The sequence below is a fragment of the Salmo trutta genome, chromosome 25, assembly GCF_901001165.1.
Source record: "Salmo trutta chromosome 25, fSalTru1.1, whole genome shotgun sequence".
NCBI classification, from domain to species: Eukaryota; Metazoa; Chordata; class Actinopteri; order Salmoniformes; family Salmonidae; genus Salmo; species Salmo trutta.
Genome location: NC_042981.1, coordinates 7,411,829 through 7,435,736, shown reverse-complemented (window position 1 = coordinate 7,435,736; position 23,908 = coordinate 7,411,829). Strand labels below are relative to the sequence as shown.

The 23,908-nt window shown below is 42.0% G+C and overlaps 1 protein-coding gene across 4 annotated transcripts; it reads left to right on the top strand.

Annotated features, from left to right (window-relative positions):
* Positions 1-1,057: 1,057 nt before the first annotated feature.
* Positions 1,058-13,158, top strand: LOC115161939 (zinc finger protein 345). 4 transcript variants are annotated; one of them, XM_029712791.1, is made up of 4 exons: positions 1,058-2,095; positions 2,323-2,461; positions 8,328-9,209; positions 9,625-13,158. In XM_029712791.1, the coding sequence occupies exon 4, from the start codon at positions 10,155-10,157 to the stop codon at positions 12,297-12,299; it is 2,145 nt and encodes a 714-aa protein (XP_029568651.1). In that variant the 5' UTR covers positions 1,058-2,095; positions 2,323-2,461; positions 8,328-9,209; positions 9,625-10,154; the 3' UTR covers positions 12,300-13,158. The 4 variants fall into 4 exon arrangements, with proteins under 4 accessions (XP_029568651.1, XP_029568648.1, XP_029568649.1 ...); XM_029712788.1 differs by lacking the exon at positions 2,323-2,461 and having other exon boundaries at positions 8,328-9,071; XM_029712789.1 differs by lacking the exons at positions 1,058-2,095; positions 2,323-2,461 and adding an exon at positions 4,157-4,365 and having other exon boundaries at positions 8,328-9,071.
* Positions 13,159-23,908: the final 10,750 nt, after the last annotated feature.

Sequence of the window (23,908 nt, the reverse complement as noted above, 5' to 3'; positions counted from 1 at the left end):
ACTTACTGCACTACTGACGCACCTTACTGCACTACTGACACACCTTACTGCACTACTGACGCACCTTACTGCATTCATATACTTAGCCTATTTACATAACTCATGTAAATACTCATCATTCTTTCTCTATAATTCTATGCTGCTACTGCATTGTACTTTATTTGGTTATCCCACTCACTATGCACATATGTAAACAGTGTATATACTATGTACATTTGTTTTTAAATCGTATTATTTATAGCTAATTTTCTTTTATCTGAATGAATTAGTCACCAGGGAGTGCACACAGGCGAGAAGCCTGAGTAACTTAAAATGTCACCTGCGAACACATATTTTTGCCCCGATTGTGGGTAGAGTTTATTTTCTCTAGGCAATTTAAAACATCACCAGTGGTGCTTGTAGTAATCTCCATTGATGGTTTAAGGTGATAAACCCCAAATAGAAAAATTTAAAAGAAAAAAAAATGGAGGGGTATGTGAGTTATTTTTGTAATGTGTGTAAAATAATACACATAAGTGTTAATAGATACTTGCTATATAGAACTCTGAAATCTGGTCAAACCTATAACACTTTTATAAACACATAGTGTGGCTCAGTTGGTAGACCACGGTGCTTGCAACGCCAGAGTTGTGGGTTCGAATCCCATGGTGGATCAGTACGAAAATGTATGCACTCGCTGCTGTAAGAAGTCGCTCTTGATAAGAGCTAAAAGTGTGAATGTACATTGTATAATAGCGAATAATAACCTGAATCAAAACTGATAATGCATTATAAAGTACGACATTGACTAAGTCAATACATTTTTTATGAAAGTAAAATCCAATAAGTAAGTTTCTCCAGATAGAGCTGCACCTATTGTATGTTTGTCCTCTCATATAAAATGAAGTATTTGTATCTAAAGGCTTTTATCAGGTTGAAGAATTTGATGTCTATATTTTTTTTGGTATGTAACTTTTGGATAAGACAACACTAGTAAAGGCTTTACCATACCATTTATCTCATTTTAAATTGGTGGGGGTGATTTAGAGGGCTACTTCATGACGTGAATACTGACTCCTGGCTTTTATTGTGGACTTTTCCTAATTTCTGTGACCCGGAAGTACTATATTGTTGCTGATGAGACGCTGATGCCGTCCACCATCTTTGGGTCCAACCATGAACACAAAAATGGGGGCATTTGCACTACTGGCAAAGCTTTATACATGCTCAAAATGTTTAAATGGTGAGTTATTTAACTAGCGATCTACAGTCTTGTGCAAAACTTTGCTTGAAATGTATTAATTCGATATTAATTTGATGCACTCTAGCTAGTTAGCCAGAGAATCTAGGTAACGTTAGCATTTCTTGTGATCAAAATGACATGGGACTTGCTTAATTATAGATATTTGTATAAATGTAAAGAAATGTTTTGTTAACAAAATTATGTAGCTTCAAATTATAACATAGGCCTATTGATCAAATGTTGTAGTCATGGGAGACGCATTTCTATTTCCTGCATTGTTTACCACATGCATTTGATGGTATGCATATTAGAATATACCTTTAACCCAAAAGTTACCGTGTCCTCCATTGGAGTGGTAAAGAGACTTACCTCGTGCTTATATGCTGCGTATATGCTGCTGGTGTGTTTGAGTGTACCGTCTACCTTCTAAGTTCATAGAGTAGGTTTACATTGAAGACAGCGAGGACAACCTGCTCCTCTCCTTCAATGCTGGAAGCACCACTTGGATCGATCTTCATGTGAGCACTGGAAAATATTTGCAACATGAGTAGGAAACATGAAATCGAGATAGGGAAACGTTGTTGGATGACATCGAACTGAGTTCATGGACTTTAACTGAGGACTATTTACTTTACCTGTTTGAACGTTGTGGAATAAATGGATCTGAAGTGAAAGGAAAGAGTCAACGCTCATTGGGTAAAATAAGAAGAATATTGTGAAAATGTTGATTTACTGGAACCAACTGACCAGGGAATGTCTGGGTTACACCAACCGAAGGAAGACAGAATGAGGAGGGTGGGGCTTGGTTTTGCAGCAACAGGCTGGAGACAAAGTCAACTCCACAGTGACTCATACCACAGCAGAGTGAGAGGGGTGAGTAATCTGTCATAAAGACAAACTGTCATAAACTGACAGGCGATTAGAAAGAAAAGCACAACTTCAGAAGCCTAGAACATCCACTTGTAAATGGACTGAGAAGGAGATGCTGGGAATTAGAAATGATTCAACCTTGTAAACTCTAGAGAGAGACCCATTAGTAGGGCATTTTGATTTCCTTGTGTGTGTGTGTGTGTGTGTGTGTGTGTGTGTGTTTATTTTAGGAGATCGAGGACCTGCTTAGCCTGCCGCTGTCCTTCCAAACTGAGACAGCCTACAGAGTCACTGGGTACTTGTTGTAACAGTAGAGCCCAGAGTGTAGGGCAGGCTCCAGAGATGGCATCTTGGCCGACTCTTAAGAGGGTAACTGTGCTGCTGGAGCAGAGAGTCAACATCACAGTAGAAGATGTTGTTCTTTGAACAGGAAAGATTAAGTCATATTACATGACAATGTTCAATGGTTTTACTTCCTTGTTACAGTTACTGATGTGATGATGTAAAGAATATTTGCTGGTCTGTGGTGTGTAATTAGATCAACCAGACACTGCACTTGACACATTAATGAAATTGATATTCCAGTTACTAAATTTGCACTCACCCATTAAGAACATGACTAAAAACTGTTAAATCCTCTTAGATTGATGAGGAATTGAAAACTTGTATGGTTGAGAGGGATGAGGCAAAAGCTATGGCAAATAAATCTGGCAGCACAACTGATTGGCAAACATACTAAAAAATAAAAGAAATCATGTGACTAAACTAAATAAAAAGAAGAAACGACAACACTATGAAACAAATAAGTTAAAGAATTATAGTAAAAATCTTTGGGGCAACAACATTTTTTGGAAAGAAAGCCATCTGGAGCTGAATTAATGGCTCATTTATCACAAAACCCACTGATATTGCCAACTACTTGAATGACGTTTTCATTGGCAAGATAGACAAACTTAGGGCTGACATGCCAGAAACAACCGCTGACACTACACATCCAAGTATATCAGACCAAATTATGAAAGAAAAGAATTGTACTTTTTGAATTCCGTAAAGTCAGTGTGGAAGAGGTGAGAAAATTGTTGTCTATCAAAAATGACAATCTGGATGTAAAATTTCTGAGGATAATAGCGGACATTATTGCCACATCTATTTGCCACATCTTCAATTTAAGCCTACTAGAAAGTGTGTGGACTCAGGCCTGGAGGGAAGCAAAAATCATTCCGCTACTCAAGAATAGTAAAGCCCCCTTTACTGGCACAAATAGCCAACCAATCAGCCTGTTACCAACCCTTAGTAAACTTCTAGAGAAAGTTGTTTGACCAGATACAATGTTATTTCACAGTAAACAAATTGACAACAGACTTTCAGCACACTTATTGGGAAGGACACACAACAAGCACAGCACTTACACAAATGACTGATCGGCTGGGAGAAATTGATAATAAAATTGTGGGAGCTGCCTTGTTAATTTAATCAATTTTAGAATAAGGCTGTAACCTAACAAAATGTAGAAAAAGTCAAGGTGTCTGAATACTTTCCGAAGGCGCTGTATAGATTCTACAGACCTTAGTACTTCAGCACTTAGAATAGTTTATAAGCCAATATGTAATTTATAGGCCTGTAGTGTATTGCGTTGGGACCAATGGAGTGGGTGGAGTAGAAAGTGTTTCTAGCATGGTCCTGATATGTGTGTCTCTATTCAAATATCAACATAAAGCTTCTTATGACCTAGCTTTGTGTTCAAACTCGGCTGTTTTGTATTCTAGGAACTCTAGTGAGTAGACAGAACCCTGGCTTTATGGACACAATCTATATGGTGTTTCCTGTACAGTGCTATATGTACCGTATAGTATCCAGGCAACCCATTTTAAGCTGTTTGACCACAGTTTAAGGCCAGCAACACTCCATGATTCAACGCCCCATGTAATTACACCATATATAGATTCTACAGACCCTACTGAGTACTCCCCACACCACTTTTACGCCTGCACAAAGAATCGTTTTTCCTGTACACTGCTATATATTTGTACCATATAGTGTCCAGGCATCTTGACCTTGGACATATTTTAAAACCCAAAATGTAATGCAAATGCCACTTATATGAACAAATATTAGTTATTGTTAATGTTTTAGACAATTAATAAATACAGGTTAATGACAGTTTTATATTACGTGAGGGACTTTTATTTTGAAAACGTCAAATTCCATGACCCGGAAGTATTCTTCTTTTAGTGTTGCTGAGGAGACGTTGATGGGGAAAGATAAGTAAAAAGGTCCGACTTTGATTCATAGCTTAATTTTTTCACTTTTTAAATACATTGCTAAATGTTGCCTTGCAAGGACAAGTCCATTATATTTACAGTCCTGAAACTAACCTACCAATGAAGGACGCTTGCACGTGGTCAAAACATGTTCATTGTTCGACTCTAGCAGGCTAGATATCTTACCTACCTAGCTAGTATTGCTAACAGCTAGCTATACAGGCAATTGAACCCGAAAACATGATAGCAAATACTTAACTTCTCTGTATGGTAGTTTCACACCTTCTCAAATCGTCAAGCTGGTGAGTGAAATAATCATAGATAATTAATCGCTAACGTTTAATATGTGGCTCAAAACAGAGCAGGGAACACTGGTCCTGAATGCCACCGGGGCCTCTTGTTTTTCCATTCACTTGGTAACCTATTTGCTTTAGGCCTGGGAGACCAGGTGTGTTGCATTTAGTTAAATGGCCTAGTGTTTGATGTGGTGTTGGTTGACTCAACACTGCAGTCGGACCCGGTGTTGTGCCAGAATCTCCCCCATGTCGCCCGTACTTAAACCCGCTACTGATTTTCTATTGGTCTATAAATAAATCTCTTTGCCAAAATTCGTAATCTCGACCATGTCTTATTCGACCAGTATTTTTGTAATTGTAAGGATAATAATTCAGCCATTCTGAAATGTGTATTGCTTGCGAACATTTTACTCCCTCTGTTTTTAATATAACACACATTTATCAATTTCGGATGCCTATCCTGAAGTGAAGTTTGTTCTATAGAAAGTATTTGACTCTAGCCACAAAATTAAGGAAATTAGAAGGGGGGGGGGGATTTTCGGCACAACACCGGTCCTCGCCATTCTGCAGCCCCTAGGCAAGCACCAAAAATTGCCTCCGCTCCACATATCCCCGCAAAATATAATAGTGTCGGCCGCAATGCAGTTTTATAAATACCTATCCATGCCATACCGTTTCTAAAATAGGCAGCTGTATTGGCATTATTAGCCCAGTCCTGATTCCTGACCAAAGTTTAAGACTAATAATTGTGGCTATCTGATCAGCATATCAGCTACCCAAGTTTATCGGGAGTTATTTTGAGCTCATTTGCAATTTGCAATGAGAATCATTGTGTTTACACAGCAGGAATCATTGTGTTTACACAGCAGGAAAAGCAAAGTATTTAATTTTTGTTGCTATGACTAGCTCGTAAAGAAAGTACCTTAAAATCAATTAAAATCACGGATTTATTATAATTTAGCCCAAGGAGTGAAACTCCCGGTCAATAGCCAAATTTCATTCCATATTGTCCGTTTCATATTTTTTATATGATATGGCACCATTTAGGCTATTTGATCAGCGACACGTGCATGATGTAGAAAAACAGTGTCACATAACATTGTCATAAATATGGTCTCCAGTCTGTAGGCGATAGAAAGACCACATAGGCTACGTGATTTATATTAGATTACTTGAGTGTCGTGGAGCACGGCGTCTCTCCAACAGAACCCAGGAGAGGCGCGCTGGGCATGGACAACATAAATATTTTGCACTCCTGACTTTGGCAGTGGGCACTGCTAAATAGTGCATATTTTGGTCACATTAGATGTCGAGAGTCTATATACCAGCATTTCCCATGTGGGGGGGCTGGCAGCCCTTGCTCACTATTTGAGAGACAGAGATACTAACGAATACCCACCAACAAACTTTATTCTAGAGCTGAATATGTTTTGATGTATAACTATTTCAGGTTTGACGATGAATACTACCTCCAAATGAATGGAACATCGATGGGCTCCACATTCGCTCCAAGCTACGCTAACCTTTATGTGGGTCTTTTTGAAGAACGTTTTGTCAATAATGAAAATGAAACTCAATTTTTGAATAAAGTCCTGAAGTGGTATTGATATATTGACGACATGTTTTGCATATGGGGAGGAACGGGAGAAGAGCTGTCAGACTTTATGGCATTACTCAATGAACAACTCTATAGAAAAGAAACGGACAGAAGTACTGTATTACAAGGGGACAGCTTCCACCCTGAGCCATTAAAAAGAGGACTTCCAAGAAGCCCGTTTTTCAGACTGCGCCGTATATATGCCACTCCACAGAGGACTATCTAGAAAAAGCAGCGGAGATGAACAATGGGTTTCTAAGAAGACGCTACTCTCTACAATGTGTGGATGAAACTCTTAATTTGGCATTGGGGAAAACATGAGAAGACCCGCTAGAGCTAAAGAACAATGTTATACTTTGAACTCGTGAAAAGTGGGAGATGCTGTCAAGAAACACAGGCATGTTTTCTAATCGGACCCAGCTTTGCCAGCTGAATGTAAGAATCAAATCACTTATTGTGTATAGGAGAGGTCGCAATTTAGCGATAAATTGATCCATGCCAACTGCCAGCCACAAAAGAAAATTAGCCAAGCACTTTTACGCCCTCTTCTGAATGGTAGCTATAAATGCGGAGGATGCGCACAGTGCAACAATATGCTATTTTTTTTAAAAACCTTTATTTAACTAGGCAAGTCAGTTAATAACAAATTCTTATTTTCAATGGCGACCTCGAAACAGTGGGTTTCCATTAACTGCCTTGTTCAGGGGCAGAACGACAGATTTTTACCTTGTCAGCTTGGGGATTTGAACCTGCAACGTTTCGGTTACTAGTCCAACGCTCTAACCATTAGGCTACGCTGCCGCCCCAAATGATGAAGTGTGAATATTTCTGCCACCCACATACAGGAAAACAGTTCCAAATTAATGACATTATTACGTGCTCCCCCCTCATGTTATCTACATGATTAAATGTCCATGTGGGTTTTGCTATGTAGGTAACTTAAAAGTTAAATCGGGAGAAACGACAGGTATTATCCAGTCGCAGTTCATTTAAATGACCTAAAACATGACATTTCTACCTTTTTTTTTTTAGATGTTGTGGCTTAGAGACAGTTAAGATATCAGACAGGGAGGTGATATAAATAATACTCTGAGCAAAAGATTTTCACCCTCCAGACATTATCTAGAGGTCTTCATGATGAAATGCCGATGTATGTTATGTTGTAAATGTGAACATGAATTATGCCTCTATTTCAGATTACTCTGACGTTTTTCTTACACTGTACCCAATGACTACACACTTTATTCAAATATTTATGAAATGCATATTGTTATATTTGGTAGTACTTATTTGTTTTTCCTTCACCTCCAACCCCATTCGATGCGTGGAACGGATGTGGGTGGGGCTATGTCTTCATCAGGGTGCTAATTATATAAACTCACAAAAGCTCTGACGAAGCGCGAGGCCGATACGCAAAGCTCTGACGAAGGCCGCGAGGCCGATATGCAAAGCTCTGATGAAGGCCATAAGGCCGATGCGTAAAGCTCTGATGAAGGCCATAAGGCCGATACGTAAAGCTCTGATGAAGGCCCTGAGGCCGATACGTAAAGCTATGATGAAGGCCATAAGGCCGATACGTAAAGCTCTGATGAAGGCCATAAGGCCGATACGTAAAGCTCTGATGAAGGCCGTAAGGCCGATACGTAAAGCTCTGATGAAGGCCATAAGGCCGATACGTAAAGCTTATTAAAGATCAGTGATACTATCAAGAGCAGTGTGCGGGTTTCTTCTTTTTTCTCATTTTATTCAACTGTTACCATGCAGCTGCAAAAAAGATAGCTCAGATGTGCGAGTTCCTTTTACATTTTGAAATAGTGCATATGCCACTGGGCGAAAAGTTTTCATTGTTTTGGGGCAGAATTGTGTGAGGTGCAATGCGTTGTTGGAGGTGCGTCTTGGTCAGTTTAGCTCAGAAAATTCCGCCCTAGGTGGCAGCCTTATCCTGCCTACCTTTGGCATTCCAGGAACAAATCAATAATTATTGTTTAAAAAAGCTAAGTTATTGTTATGTCACTGTGGGTAACAAGTCAACAAGGCATTCTGGGATTTTCATTCCCCTTCTCTGTGTGATTTTATTTCAGGAGAGTGAGGACATGTCCTAAATACCTTCAGTCTACCTTGGAGGCAGCACAGCACAGCTTTATTTTCATGTGAGCATCAGCACATATCACGCAAGAGAAGTGCAAAGTGTCCGAGACCTTGGAGGAACTGGCTGGCTGACCAGTCCAAGGTTGCCACGTGATTTGAGTAGGACAATATGAGTCGAGAGAGGGAAACGTTGTTGGATGAAATCGAACTGAGTTTATATACTTTAACTGAGGACAATTTACGTTACCTCTGTGAACGTATTGGAATAGGAGGCAAAGATGGGTCAGAAATCAAAGGAAAGACTCAACGCTCATTGCGTCGTATAGTAGGGGAATATTGTGAAAATGTAAATCTAATGGAATCAGATGAGCAGGGAATGTCTCGGTTACTCCAACTGAAAGAAGACATCAAAGGAATACAGGAAGATGCCAGGGGTGTGCCCTCGAGTCCCAGCCAATCAGCGACAGCAGAGGTGGACACCTCACAAGCAAGCTGTGATGGAGAACCGAATGAGGAGGGAGGATCTCGGTTACCTAATAACAGGAAGTTGGCGGATCCAGCACCAGAGTGGCTCATTATACCAGAGCAGAGTGAGTCACTAGATCCTGATTGTGACAGTGGCACACAGTCTGTACAGCAGGAGGCAACAGTGCTGCTGGAGGACTGTAGGTTTATGCTGGGGCGGAGATTCAAAGTGGAAGAGCAGGAGGAGATGATTTCGGTCTTTGCTAATGAAGGTATGAATAGAACAGATTGCATTTAAGACGCCACATTGCAGGGCGATGATGTCACATTGCATGTTAATGCCGATTTGTGCTCATGTTCAATGTTGATCTAGTGGAAAGAAGTGGAGGGGTTCTCACTGCTCAACCGACGTGAGTGGAGGTGCAACCAAGACATTTGATCATCATCGAGAAGGAAAAATGCGCAACTCTCGCTCAGCATTAAAAAAAAAACGTCTTATTGTATTTAAACAACTATTAAGCTTGACGTTTTCAGCCTTCGTCAATGGCCTTGATTTTCTGATGAAGGCCGAAACATCAAGCTTTTAAAGGAAAGATTCACCCCTTTTTGACTGTTCTATTTACTCCCAGGGTTATTTCATGTTTTCATGTGAATCTGAGCAATTCAACTTTCAAGCAGGCAGAAATACAGGTGGTATTTCTGGGTGAATCTTTCCTTTTAATAGTTAAAATGTTTTTAATGGTGAGCGGGTGTTGCACCTTTTCAAAGTTGATATCGTGTAACTTGTTGCAACTCTGACATGTTTTTCTGTTGTCATTCATACAGGACAGGGTCCTGAGTCCTCAGACTCATCAGTGGAGACATTATCTACACCAGGGGAGAAACACCAGGAACTTGACAAAGCAAAGAGATCTCACCACAGCCCTCAACGTAAGGAGAGATCCACAAAACGATCACAGCCTAAACGGCACCTGCACACACACTCTGGAGAGAAGTCATCCCACTGTTCAGGTAGCAAAGAAAGTTTATCTTCTGCAAGTTCTTACCAATGCCCTGAATGTAAGAAGAGATTCTCTAGTAATTCAGGTCTTCAAAAACACTTGCGATTACATGGTGGTAAGAGGCTTTTCCAGTGCTCACAGTGTGACAAGAGTTTCATAAAGAGTAAAAATCTTTATCAACACCTGCCAGTGCACTCTGGAGAGAAGCCTCACCCCTGCTCTGACTGTGGCCGAACTTTCTCTACTGCACGGTATTTAACTAAACACAAGCGTATACATTCAGGGATTAAGCCTTTCTGTTGCCCCCATTGTGACAAGAGGTACACCAGATCAGATCAGTTGAAAATTCATATTATGACGCATACTGGGGAGCGGCCTTACCAATGTGGTCAATGTGAGAAGAGTTTTAAAATGAAGGCAAATCTTAAAGAGCACCTGTTATTACATGAGGTAAAGATGTCTCACCGCTGTCCTGACTGTGATCAAAGGTTCTCCGCTGAGGAAACTTTAAAGGAACACATGCAGTTACACAAAGGAGAGAAACCTTTCCACTGTCTGCAATGTGAGAAGAGGTACAGTACTTCAGATGAGTTGAAAGAACATATGATGTCTCATACTGAAGAGAAGATTAATTTAGTTTCTGAGAATAGATCGCCAAGTTCCAGAAATGTAGGAGAACAATGTCAGGAAACGGCCCATACTGTTGACAAACCTGACCTCGGCTCTGACTACGGAACAGATTTTGCTCAACAAGACAAGCTGGTAAAACACCAGCAAGCACACACTGGGGAAAGCCCAACACACACTGCCGAAAAGCCAACGCACACTGAGAAAAAGACTCACTACTGCCCCGAATGTGGAAAAAAATACCATAGCACTTCACACTTCAAAGAACACCTGCGTTCACACACTGGTGACCGACCTTACCAGTGTTCTCAGTGTGATAAGACTTTCACAAAACAAATACATCTTAAGCGACATATGTACTCACACACTGGAGAGAAACTATACCATTGTGGAGATTGCAATTTATATTTCCTTAATGAAATCGAATATAAGAGACACAAGCACATTGGAGAGAAGCCTCACCACTGCTCTGTCTGTAGTGTTCGTTTCTCTTTATTAGAAGATCTAAAAGCACATGAAAGGATTCACACAGGAGAGAATCCTCACCACTGCTCTGACTGCGGGCAAAATTTTGCTACAGCGGGATGTTTAAAAAAACACAAGCTGTTGCATTCAGGAGAGAAACCTTTCCACTGCCCACAGTGTGGTAAGAAGTACACCAGAGCGGACCAGTTAAAAGATCATATGAAGATACATTCTGAAGAGAAGCCTTATGAATGCCCGGTTTGTGGAAAGAAATTCCATGATTCTAGGCAATTAAAAGTTCACCAGAGAGCAGTGCATGCAGCATCTTCTTACATATGCTCTGACTGTGGAAAGAGCTTTGGTCTACTGGGCAACCTTAATGCCCACCAGCGAACGCATACTGGGGAAAAGCCTCACCAGTGCCCCGTCTGCGAAAAGAGGTACACAAAACGATCACATCTTAAAGAACACATGCGTATACACACTGGTGAGAAACCTTACCAGTGCTCTCAGTGTGAGAAGAGTTTCACAACACAAACAGGTCTTAATCATCACCTGTACACACACACTGGAGAGAAGCCCCGCCACCACTGTCCAGACTGTAATGAAAGTTTTACGTCTTGGATACCCTTTAAGAGACATAAACAACAACATACCGGAGAGAAGCCTCACCTCTGCTCTAACTGTGGTCTTAGTTTCCTCATAGAAGAGGACTTAAAAGCACATGAAAGGATTCACACTGGAGAGAAGCCTCACCACTGCCCTGACTGTGAAAAAAGTTTCTCTTCAGCAGGTAATTTGAAAAAACACAAGAGGTTACATACGGGAGAGAAACCTTTCCACTGCGAGCGTTGTGATGAGAAATTTACAAGATCAGATCGGTTGAAAGTTCATATGATGTCACATACAGGAGAGAAACCTTTCCAATGTCCTGAATGTGATAAAAGCTACAATAATTCGACCCAATTGAAAAATCATCAGAGAATAATACACAGGGGAGAAAAACCGTACCTTTGCTCCGACTGTGGAAAGAGCTTTGGCAAACTAGGTAACCTTACAGAACACCAGCGAACACACACTGGGGAAAAGCCTCATGTCTGCCCTGAGTGTGGGAAGCAGTTTGCCCACGCAAAACACTTAAAGAGACATCAGCGGGAACATACGGGAGAAAAACCGTATCAATGCCCTGACTGTGAGAAATGTTTCTCCCGGGTAGATTATCTAAAAACACACCAGGTAACACACAAGCCTCCTCACATGCGCTCTACTGTAGATAAACCCTATGGCTGCTCTGACTGTGGGAAGCGTTTCGGGCAGATCTCTGGCCTTAGAGCACATCAGAAAATACACACTGGAGAGACTCCTTATGACTGTACTGCGTATGGAAAGAGTTTTGTAAACCTGTAAAATCGAAAGATACACAATCAATTGGATACTAGTGAGAAGTCATACCACTGCTCTGACTGTGGGATAAACGTTGATCAGGTGGAAACCTCTGAGACACCAGGTCACTCCTGAATTGCCTGATATGAAGGCATTGACAATTGGCAAGGAGTGGTGAATGCCATTTTACATCTACATTTTAGTCATTTAGTGGACGCTCTTATCCAAAGCGACCTACAATTAGTGCATCCATCTTAAGATGGCTAGGTGAGACAGCCACACATCAGTCGTAGTAGACTAAGTACATTTTTTCTTAAAGTAGCTATCCGCAAAGTCAGTGCTAGTAGGAAAAAAAGGGGGGTGGGGGCGATACTCTTTCAGATGTTTTCAGAATATGGGCAGTGACTCCGCTTTCCTGACATTAACTGGAAGCTCCTTTTACCATTGGGGTGCCAGGACAGACCAGAGCGATCACTGTGCTGCCATATATGGACTTCTACCTTTTGTATATATGGACTTTTATGTTGATCACCTTTTGTAGTTAGCATGTAAATATACTGTTTAGTTAGCGTAGGAGGATGTTTAGTTAGCATGTAAATATACTGTTTAGTTAGCGTAGGAGGATGTTTAGTTAGCATGTAAATATACTGTTTAGTTAGCGTAGGAGGATGTTTAGTTAGCGTAGGAGGATGTGCGATCACAATACATAAGCTACAGGTTTCCTACTGAACTGCATCTCTCATGTTCACTCTAACCAACAAAACATAACAGAGAAGTGTTTTTGTGTTGTCGTGGTAACAACAAGGATTTGAGTCTCGTAGTTGTAAATGTCTGTTTGGTCAATTATTCAAATGTCAGATAATAAAGACAATTTTTCAATGACTCCCTTCCTGTTCCTTTACTATGTGGTCCTTCACACAATGACTCACATCCTGTTCCTTTACTATGTGGTCTTTCACACAATGTCTCCCATCCTGTTCCTTTACTACGTGGTCCTTCACACAATGTCTCCCATCCTGTTCCTTTACTATGTGGTCTTTCACACAATGTCTCCCATCCTGTTCCTTTACTACGTGGTCCTTCACACAATGTCTCCCATCCTGTTCCTTTACTATGTGGTCCTTCACACAATGACTCACATCCTGTTCCTTTACTATGTAGTCCTTCACACAATGACTCACATCCTGTTCCTTTACTATGAGGTCCTTCACACTCTGCACAAAATTAGTCCCATCCTGGGTTTTACTACAATGTCTTTCACACTCTGCACACAATGACTCCCTTCCTGTCCTTTACAACGAGGTTCTTCACTCTGCACAAAATTAGTCCATCCTGGGTTTTACTACATGGTCCATCACACTCTGCACACAGTGACTCCCATCCTGGGTTTTACTACGAGGTCCGTCAGAAGGTGTTGCCTTCACACTCTGCACACAGTGGAATAATTGGACCTGTACTGAGCCGAGTCAAGCAGAGCTGTACTGCACTGGCCTGGCTACACATTCATTGTAGTTGCTTGAACCGTTCTGGAAATGAAAATGTCAGAGCCAGTACAGTTCCGGTGGGCTCTAGAGTGCTCATCCTAATGCTAAATATGATCCTAGCTGACTTGTATTGTAGGGGGCAGATCTAGGAAGGTGGTCTCCCATTGATGTCAATTAATAAATCATGTGAACGTCTACACTCATCTCAACTGAATCAGGCTATGTGGGTGTGTTTAGACAGGCAGCCCAATTCTGATCTTTTTTTTCTCACTAATTGGTCTTGACCAATCAGGTCTGAAAAGGTCTGATGTGATTGGTTCAAAAGACCAATTAGTGGAAAAAATATCAGAATATGGCTGCCTGTCTAAACGTAGCCTTGAGCGTAAATCATAGTCCACAGAAGCAGAGACGCGATAGTCCAGAGTCCCGTTGTGACATAGCTACGTGTCCAGAGTCCCGTTGTGACATAGCTACGTGGCTCTGAGACCACCATTCGCATGGGACACAGCACAAATGCGCACCGCTCCACAATTACCAACCAACGCGGCTCCGGTACGCATCCACGATTTATTTGAATGTGTTGACAGTTGGAGAAATTGCTTGAGCTGCTCTGAGAATATGAAAGCCAATGGTCCAATATTTTACAACACTGGAGGCTGGTGAGGGGAGGACGGCTCATAATAATGGCTGCAATGGAGTGAATGGAATGGAATGGTATCAAACACATAGAAACCATGGAAACCATGTGTATGACACCATTTCAGCTATTATATGCCAGAGTGTCTGGTCTGAGGTTTCTGCTCCACCCTTGTACTTGATTGATTGAATTAAGGTCACTAATTTGTAAGGAAGTCACCTCACCTGCTGGTCTATATCTAAATTTAAAGGAAAACCTGTAGACCCTCGGCCCTCCGTGGAATGAGTTTGACACCCCTGCGTTAGACGCTTTAAGTGTAAATCATATGTCACATGCTGAGATGGGGTAGTCTGGCGTCTTACTGTGACATAGTTATGCGGCTCTGAGACCATCATCAACAGGGTAGAATTAAAGTATGAAATTCGAAAAGTATGAAATATTCCAATATTCTAGAACACTGCTGTGCTTACATGTTTTGGACTATGATATTACTGTCTGGGCTCCTGACTGGTGCAGCGGTCCAAGGCACTGCATCTCAGTGCTAGAGGCGTCACTACAGACTCTGGTTCGATTCCAGGCTGTATTACAACCAGCGCACAATTGGCCCAGCGTCGTAAGGGTTTGGCCGAGGTAGGCCGTCATTGTGAATAAGAATTGTTCTTAACTGACTTGCCTAGTTAAATAAAGGTTAAATATATATATTTTTAATACAAATGTCTCTAAGAAGCCTGTTATTTTGACCACCAGATGGCAGTGTTGACTGTCGCTGTGACCAATCAAGTCATCTGACCATATCCTTGCACCCCCTGGGAAAACAGGTCGGTGTAGGCTGCAAGCGTCTTTTAATTAGTTTACTCAATGGATGTCAGGGTCCAGGCTCCAGCTTTCTCTCTCTAGGATTTTGAGCTATAAACTTTATAAACTCTTGCTTGAATTATAAACAAACTATTTATAAAAACTCAGTTGGTTTACCAGGTCATCAATGTGAAACAAGGACACTGTAAAACGACTCTCCACACAGCTTACCTGAATCCACAGCCAATTCAGTAGTGACCATACAATGGGAAAAAAAGTGAAGGGCACTCAAGCAACATGAGTCAAGCTGATGGAGAACACTAAGTCACCCTGATGGTTCTAACTGTTTCCCTCCCAGATCAGCTGATGGAGGACACTAAGTCACCCTGACGGTTCTAACTGCGTCCCTCCCAGATCAGCTGATGGAGGACACTAAGTCACCCTGACGGTTCTAACTGCTTCCCTCCCAGATCAGCTGATGGAGGACACTAAGTCACCCTGAAGGTTCTAACTGCGTCCCTCCCAGATCAGCTGATGGAGGACAGTAAGTCACCCTGATGGTTCTAACTGCGTCCCTCCCAGATCAGCTGATGGAGGACACTAAGTCACCCTGAAGGTTCTAACTGCGTCCCTCCCAGATCAGCTGATGGAGGACAGTAAGTCACTCTGAAGGTTCTAACTGCTTCCCTCCCAGATCAGCTGATGGAGGACACTAAGTCACCCTGACGGTTCTAACTGCGTCCCTCCCAGATCAGCTGATGGAGGACACTAAGTCACCCTGACGGTTCTAACTGCTTCCCTCCCAGATCAGCTGATGGAGGACAGTAAGTCTTATGGAGGGGAGTTAGTCACGCCAATGTTTTCAATTGCTTCACATTTCTGGTAAATGTCTCCATGGACTGATCAACTTTCCTGCGGTGATGCAGCTGCTACGCTAATAACAAGACAGGGCCGGCCGCATTGACAGATTTACTGCCGTTTACTGAACCACACCTCAGAGAGGAGAGAGCCGCCCAGTAGCAGCATCCATCTCTGTGTTGCATCGTGGATTGCGGCCATTCTGGGCAGTGAGGACAGGGGAGGTCACCTTGGATGCTGCTGTGCCTGTCACCATAATTCTTGGGTCAGTCCCTGACCATATGACCTGACCAGGAACAACTCTGGTCCCTAGTTGTAGTCTATTCAGGCCACTGTTACAGTAAGTTCAACCTGCTTGAACTTCATAGAAATACAATCAGACCAAACAGCTACGGGACACAATAGCAGAGGAGGTTGGTGACACTTTAACTGGGGAGGACGGGCTTGTGGTAATGGCTGGAGTGGAATCAGTTGAATTGTATCAAATATATCAAACGTAGTTTCTATGTGTTTGATGCCATTCAATTCACTCCATTCCAGCCGTTATTATGAGCCGTTCTCCCCTCAGCAGCCTCCACTGACTACTATCTCTTCCTTATCGACTCCATCTGTTGCAGGTATCTGTTTCTGTTTAACGCCATAGTTTTATTACACCTTATGAAGTATGGGGTGAAGGCAAGAGAGAGAGAAATGCTCTGATCCTTCAAGACATTAAATCATCTAGTCAGTTTGAGTCGCCTCTGGTTGAAAGTCTAATCTGTTTTGTAGTGATGAATTGAGATGCGGCCTGCTCAATGTGTTTTCGTTTGAGCTGTGGAAATCTCAGTGAACAGTGGTGGATCTCTACGGAAACGTCACTGCCCCGCCTGGAGCAAAGCTGGGATAAGGAGTAACGGTGCAGATCACTGTATCACCGACTTTCTTTTTTCAACTGAAACATTTGTCTATAAATGATTTGTTAAGTTGTGACTGGTTTTACCCAGGGGGTAGTAATGACGTTGAGTTATGTCAAAACCGTGAAGACGATCCACCCAGATGCCCTGTTCAAGTCTGTCGTGCGGAGTACGTTCCTAGACTCTCAGAAGTAGGCCAGGCCACTCATCCCAATATGCAATCAGAACACAGGAGATTGGTGGCATCTTAATTGGGGAGGACGGGCTTGTGGTAATGGCTGGAGTGGAATCAGTGGAATGGTATCAGATACATCTAACACATGGTTTGATGCCGTTCCATTCACTCCGTTCCAGCCATTATTATGAGCCGACCTCCCCTCAGCAGCCTCCAACTGAATCAGAAATATGTGATCCCAGATCTGTTGCTACTAAGAGCAACTTCTAGCTTGAGTGCAATGGCTATAATACAGTGACTGTACATAACATTAGGAACACACCTTTGCCCTCAGAAAAAGCCTCAATTCATCGGGGCCATGGACTCTACAAGGTGGCAAAAGCGTTCCACAGGGATGCTGGCCCATGTTGACTCCAATGCTTCCCACAGTTGTATTAAGTTAGACTGGATGTCCTTTGGGTGGTGGACCATTCTTGATACACACAGGCAACTGTTGAGTGTAAAAAACCCAGGAGAGTTGCAGTTCTTGACTCAAACCAGTGCGCCTGGCACCTACTACCATACTGAAATCTTGGCTTGCCCATTCAACTTCTGAATGGCACACATACACAATCCATGTCTCAAGGCGTTTAAGAATCCTTCTTTAACCTGTCTCCACCCCTTCATCTACACTGATTTGAAGTGGATTTAATAGGTGACAATAAGGGATCATAGCTTTCACCTGGATTCACCTGGTCAATCTATGTCATGGAAAGAGCAGGTGTCCTTAATGTTTTGCACACTCCGTGTTTTCCAGATGTAGAAATTCCAAATGAAGGAGTGAATCAGATTTAACATCTATTGAAGGTCATGTTTTTGTATTTCTACTTTATTTGACGTTTTACCAGGTTAAACAAATGACATGATTACCACTTTTAATAGGGATTTGTTGCATTTACATGTCATTCCCTTCTTGCTCGTCTGTAGGGCACTCACTACTCTTTCATGGGGCTGTGGCTGCTCAGTGTCGCTGCTCAGTGCAATACCTCATGGTTGACTGGGCCAATGGATGACGTGTGCAATACCTCATATGGTTGACTGGGCCAGTGGATGTCAAGCATGAAGAATTTGAAAAGCGAAACTCTTCAAAATATACTTTTTATTTTGACATTTTACTGGGTTTGTCTGGCTCCTTTACACAAGAGCTACTACTGGCTTTTGAATCAGTGAGGGAACGTGATTTGGCAAGGTTGAAAAGATAATTTTTCCAGCATTTGCTGTGCCTCTACTTTCCCCTTGACATGAGCAGTGTACGCCAACCTCTTAGCTCATTGAAGAGATGGCTCTGTGACCAGTGGCATTGAGAGTGTGTCAAATGGCTGTAGTTGGCCCAATGTGCTGCTTTTGTAAGATCTGATTCTTTGCCCAAATTTCCACTTGGTTTTCGTAATATCCGATCCTTTGCCAATATTTCCACTTATGTTAGTTTTATGGGGACTGTTTAGCCGTTGTCATAGGTCTCGGTATGAATGGAATCCCAATTGTCCTGGAACATCTGTTTATCTCGTCTAACATTGTGAAAGGGTTTGTTGTTGACGTTTGTCCCTGGTTGAACTGCAGTGAGGTATCATGCTAGGTGAAGGTGGCTGCGTATCATTTCTCCTCCATTATAGTTTCTCAGGGAATGTAGCCTGTTGATCTTGAGATACAGACATGCTGATTATGCTTTAGAAGTGTTGACTTTGTGGAATTTGTAACCCTGTCCCCTATACCTCACGGTAGGCTATACATTTCATTCAAAGCCAAGATGAAATTCCTCAAGGAGATATGTTTAGGAAATGTTGATCCCTGTTGTACTTCATCATCTGAGAACAGAGGAGAGATGCTGTTTGTCTCGCAGATGATTATACGTTAGTAGTGTTAGGTCTTTTTCTTCACCTTGACCGCAACGCAATGATTTACACATCATATTTTCACATACCATGGGAGGTCACGGCACTCTGCTTGACCCAAGCATTTTGCTACACTCGCAGTAACATCTGCTAACCATGTGTATGTGACAAATAACATTTGATTTGATTTGACCCGTTCTCGTCCCGCATTGATGATGTCTCTGACCTCAACACGTTTCCTCAAGGTCGCCGGGTCCTTTTTTCTCCGAGTTCAAAAGGTGAGTTTGGCATAATGAATTTCCAGCAGCTGGGACAAAAATAGTCACACTTCAAGAATAGGGTTCTCAGGGTTGATAGACAAACACTGGCGCCAGCCCTTCATCAAGAGGCTGAGTCCCAAAAAGCACCCTATTCCCTATTTAGTGAACTCTTTTTGAAAAGAGCCCTATGGTAGTGCGCTATATTAGGGAATAGGGTGCCATTTGGAACACAGCCAGAGAATTTCTGAGGGGAGACCTTTAATAAAGGTAGAGGTATATTTACACCGAACCAAGCCAGAGGTATTTTAACACAGCACCAAGCCAGTGGTATATTTACACGGCACCAAGCTAACCATGTGTATGTGACAAATAAGATTTGATTTGACCCGTGCGACTTGTTCTCGTCCCGCATCGATGATGTCTCAAAGCGTTTCCTCAAGGTCGCTGGGTCCTTTTTTCTCAGAGTTCAAAGGTGAGTTCGGCATAATGAAGCCAGAGGTATATTTACACAGCACCAAGCCAGAGGTATAAGAACACATCACTAAGCCAGAGGTATATTTACAAATCACCAAGCCAGAGGTATATTTACACTGAACCAAGCCAGAGGTGGTGCTGAGAGGTGGTGCGCAGTCCACTCATTGACTGAGCTCCTATTCTCTGCCCGGTTACAGGAGACAGATGAAAAAACTTTCTGAAGGCTTTTGACAGCCAATGGAAGCCTTAGGAAGTGCAACGTGACCCCACAGACACTAGTTTCGATAGGGATTCAAAAGAAGAACTACAATTCTCAGATCACCCACTTCCTGGATGGATTTTTCTCAGGTTTTTGCCTGCCATATGAGTTCTGTTATACTCACAGACATCATTCAAATAGTTTTAGAAACTTCAGAGTGTTTTCTATCCAAATCTACCAATAATATGCAAATATTTGAGTTTGGGCCCGAGTATTAGGCAGTTTACTCTGGGCACGCTTTTCATCCGAAAATGAAAATACTGCCCCCTATACCTTAAAAAGTTAAGAAGCATTGCTTTGCTGTTTCCCTGCCTGTCATGGTCTGACTAATGAATGTGATGTTATCTAGCAGCACGCCACTGTAAAATCCTCATTAACACGACACACGGATTATCACGACTCCAAAAAGTTGCTTCATGAACGTACTCAGGCTTGAATAGCTGTCAATTAGTTCATACTGAGATTCTACCCTCATGATTAATTTTCCAGCATCACTTGTATTTCCATGCAACAGTGATTATACCTGTAACCCTCTCTGGCAAAGAGGATGCTTTCTTTTCCTACTGGCTGCTGAGTTGCTAAGGGTAAACTTAAAGCCAAGGGAAAAACACTGGCCAAGCAAAACAATGGTCTTGCTTTGTTGACGACAGGCCGGTTGGACTGATCTACTACATCCAGAGTTTGTTTGGCCTCCATGCTCATGGATGGGCAGATGACAAATACATTGTTTAATTATTTCCGTCATTGGTGTAGATGCTCTATAGAACATATGTTTATGTCATTGCTTAAAGGAATAATGCGAGATTCTGGCAATTAAGCAGTTTTTCTACTTACCCAGTCATTGTGCAAACACTAGCCAAACTACCTCTAAATTCCTTCATACTGCACGCAGAGATCTATAAATATGATATTCACAAGTTCATCTGACTCTGGGTCAGTAAAAAAAAATGGCGCAATTGCCAGAATCTCGCAGTGTCCCTTTAAAGGTGTCGTTGCTTTGTCATGGTCTAGTTGGATGCTTGAGAAACCTATAACTCTTTGTGCAAGGATTATGCATGGTTTATGAATGTTTTATGAAAGGTACCCTTCAAAGGTGTTACCGAAACACCTTGTGACCTGTTTAGAGGCTCTGAGAGTGGAGACGGATCTGACTGGCTGATGTAGCAGGAAGTCCTTCCTTCTTTCTTTCCTTCCTTCCTATAGTATAATAATATATACAATTTAGCAGATGCTTTTATCCAAAGCGACTTACAGTCACGCGTGCATACATTTTACGTATGGGTGGTCCTGGGAATCGAACGCATTATCCTAATGTTGCAATGTTGCAATGTTCTACTTTTCTTCCTTCCTTCCTTCCTTCCTTCCTTCCTTCCTTCCTTCCTTCCTTCCTTCCTTCCTTTCTTTCTTTCTTTCTTTCTTTCTTTCAACACAAAAGGTCAAGTTCTGGGCATGTTAACACAGGAGGACAAAGGATTGGGGGATAACAGAGGTTAAACCTTCATATGATGTGAGGTAAAGGTAGACCAAAGTGGAAACAGACTTAAACAGAACACAAGGTCAGCTCCATCATGTACATTACGTGCCTCGTCAAAAGGAATTCTTTCAGAATTATAGATTAGGTTTTCCTCCAACAATACTCCATTGTAACAAAACAAAAAACACATGGCATTGTGTTTAACTCTTAAGGTCGGGCACAAATCCTGTGGATGATGTAAGGAATCATGCTCTGTAAGGACGAGGTGAGATACACAGAACATAAAAACTCTCTCCCTGCCAGGTCTAGTTGGTAATGTTTGTGCTGAATCCTATCGCAGTTCTATATCCTCTGGTTTAAGTTCCTCTGATCACCCGGTGAAAGCAGGTTTCGGAAAAGACGATAGGATCTACCACACAATGGTACAGGGTTCAGCCAGAAGTGTAATTCCCTCCCTCCCTCCCTCCCTCCCTCCCTCCCTCCCTCCCTCCCTCCCTCCCTCCCTCCCTCCCTCCCTCCCTCCTATAAAACCCCAGTCATCTCCATCCATTTCCCCTCTTCCTTCCTCGATGGCTGCTGTTTCTCACCCCGACCCGTTTGGCCCAATCACAACCAGGAAGCACTTAGCGCTATCCAAACAGATGGGACTCGGACTTCAAACAGTAGAGAGCCATTTGTTAATACCAGGGTATTTCCTCACAGCTGTTTCACTGGGAGTTTCCCCATAGTTTATAGAACATAGGGAAAGTAACAGCTTTAAACTCCGGTTACACTTTGACTTGTCTTTAGATGATGCAGAGGAGAAGCAGTGGACAAAGTGTTGTTGGACAATTTTCTCAGATTAAAATCACAAATAGGGTTTAATATTCTCAGATTCTTGACAGCAATGGAGAAAGTTACGTTCTTTCCGGATGTCCTTTTAACCATACTTCATGAAATACTCACTTCTAGTGTATTTTTTTTTTTACCAGTACCGTCTCTGAGTTATCGGCCGTGAAATCTCCAAGCTGACCTCTGAGAGGTAAAGACAGGGTTCAATCTCCATATCATATGATTACAGTTATACATGCTCTCTCACCTCTCGCAGCCATGACAGAAGGACCAGAGAGAGCGTTTGAAGGGAATCTTGGGGCGAATCCCAAATTGTCTCCTACACGCTATGAATTTGTAGAGATCTGAGACGATTTGATTGGTATAAGCAAAATGGTGAAACATCCACCTAGCCTATCAAAGGGCAAAGTGGAGCTACTACCAGATTGATTACACCTGTCAAATCCTCTCAGAGGATGAGGTGCTGTGCTTAGGAGACGATGTGTTGTTAGCCCAAAATTAATTCTCGCATCACCGTCTTACTCAATGGGCTGGGAATGTGTTGGGAAAAGGTTATACTGACCACAGTGTGGACCGTAAACAGTAGGTGATGTTTGGAATGATGTGTTCTGAGTTATTCTGGGATTACAGTTCCTTGCAAAAGTATTCATCCCCCTTGGCATTTTTCCTATTTTGTTGCATTTCAACCTGTAATTTAAATAGATTTTAATTTGGACTTCATGTCATGGACATACACAAAATAGTCCAAATTGGTGAACTGAAATGAAAAAAATACTTATTAATTTTTTTTGAAATACAATTAAAATGGAAAAGTGGTGCGTGCATATGTATTCACCCCCTTTGCTATGAAGCCCCTAAATAATATATGGTGCAACCAATTACCTTCAGAAGTCACATAATTAGTTAGATTGCACACAGGTGGACTTTATTTAAGTGTCACATGATCTGTCACATGATCTCAGTATATATACACCTGTTCTGAAAGGCCCCAAAGTCTGCAACACCACTAAGTAAGGGGCACTCACCACAGTGAAGCGTGGTGGTGGCAGCATCATTCTGTGGGGATGTTTTTCATCAGCAGGCACTGGGAAACTGGTCCGAATTGAAGGAATGATGGATGGCGCTAAATACAGGGTAATTCTTGAGGGAAACCTGTTTCAGTCTTCCAGAGATTTGAGACTGAAAAGGAGGTTCACCTTCCAGCAGGACAATGACCCTAAGCCTACTGCTAAAGCAATACTCGAGTGGTTTAAGGGGAAACATTTAAATGTCTTGGAATGGCCTAGTCAAAGCCCAGATTTCAATCCAATTGAGAATATGTGGTGTGATTTAAAGATTGCTGTATACCAGCAGAACCCATCCAACTTGAAGGAGCTGGAGCAGTTTTGCCTTGAAGAATGGGTAAAAATCCCAGTGGCTAGATGTGCCAAGCTTATAGAGACATACCCCAAGAGACTTGCAGCTGTAATTGCTGCAAAAGGTGGCTCTACACAGTTTTGACCTGGGGGGTTGAATAGTTTTGCACGCTCAACTTTTTTTGTCTTATTTCTTGTTTGTTTCCCAATTTAAAAAAATGTGCTTCTTCAAAGTGGTAGGCATGTTGTGTAAATCCAATGATACAA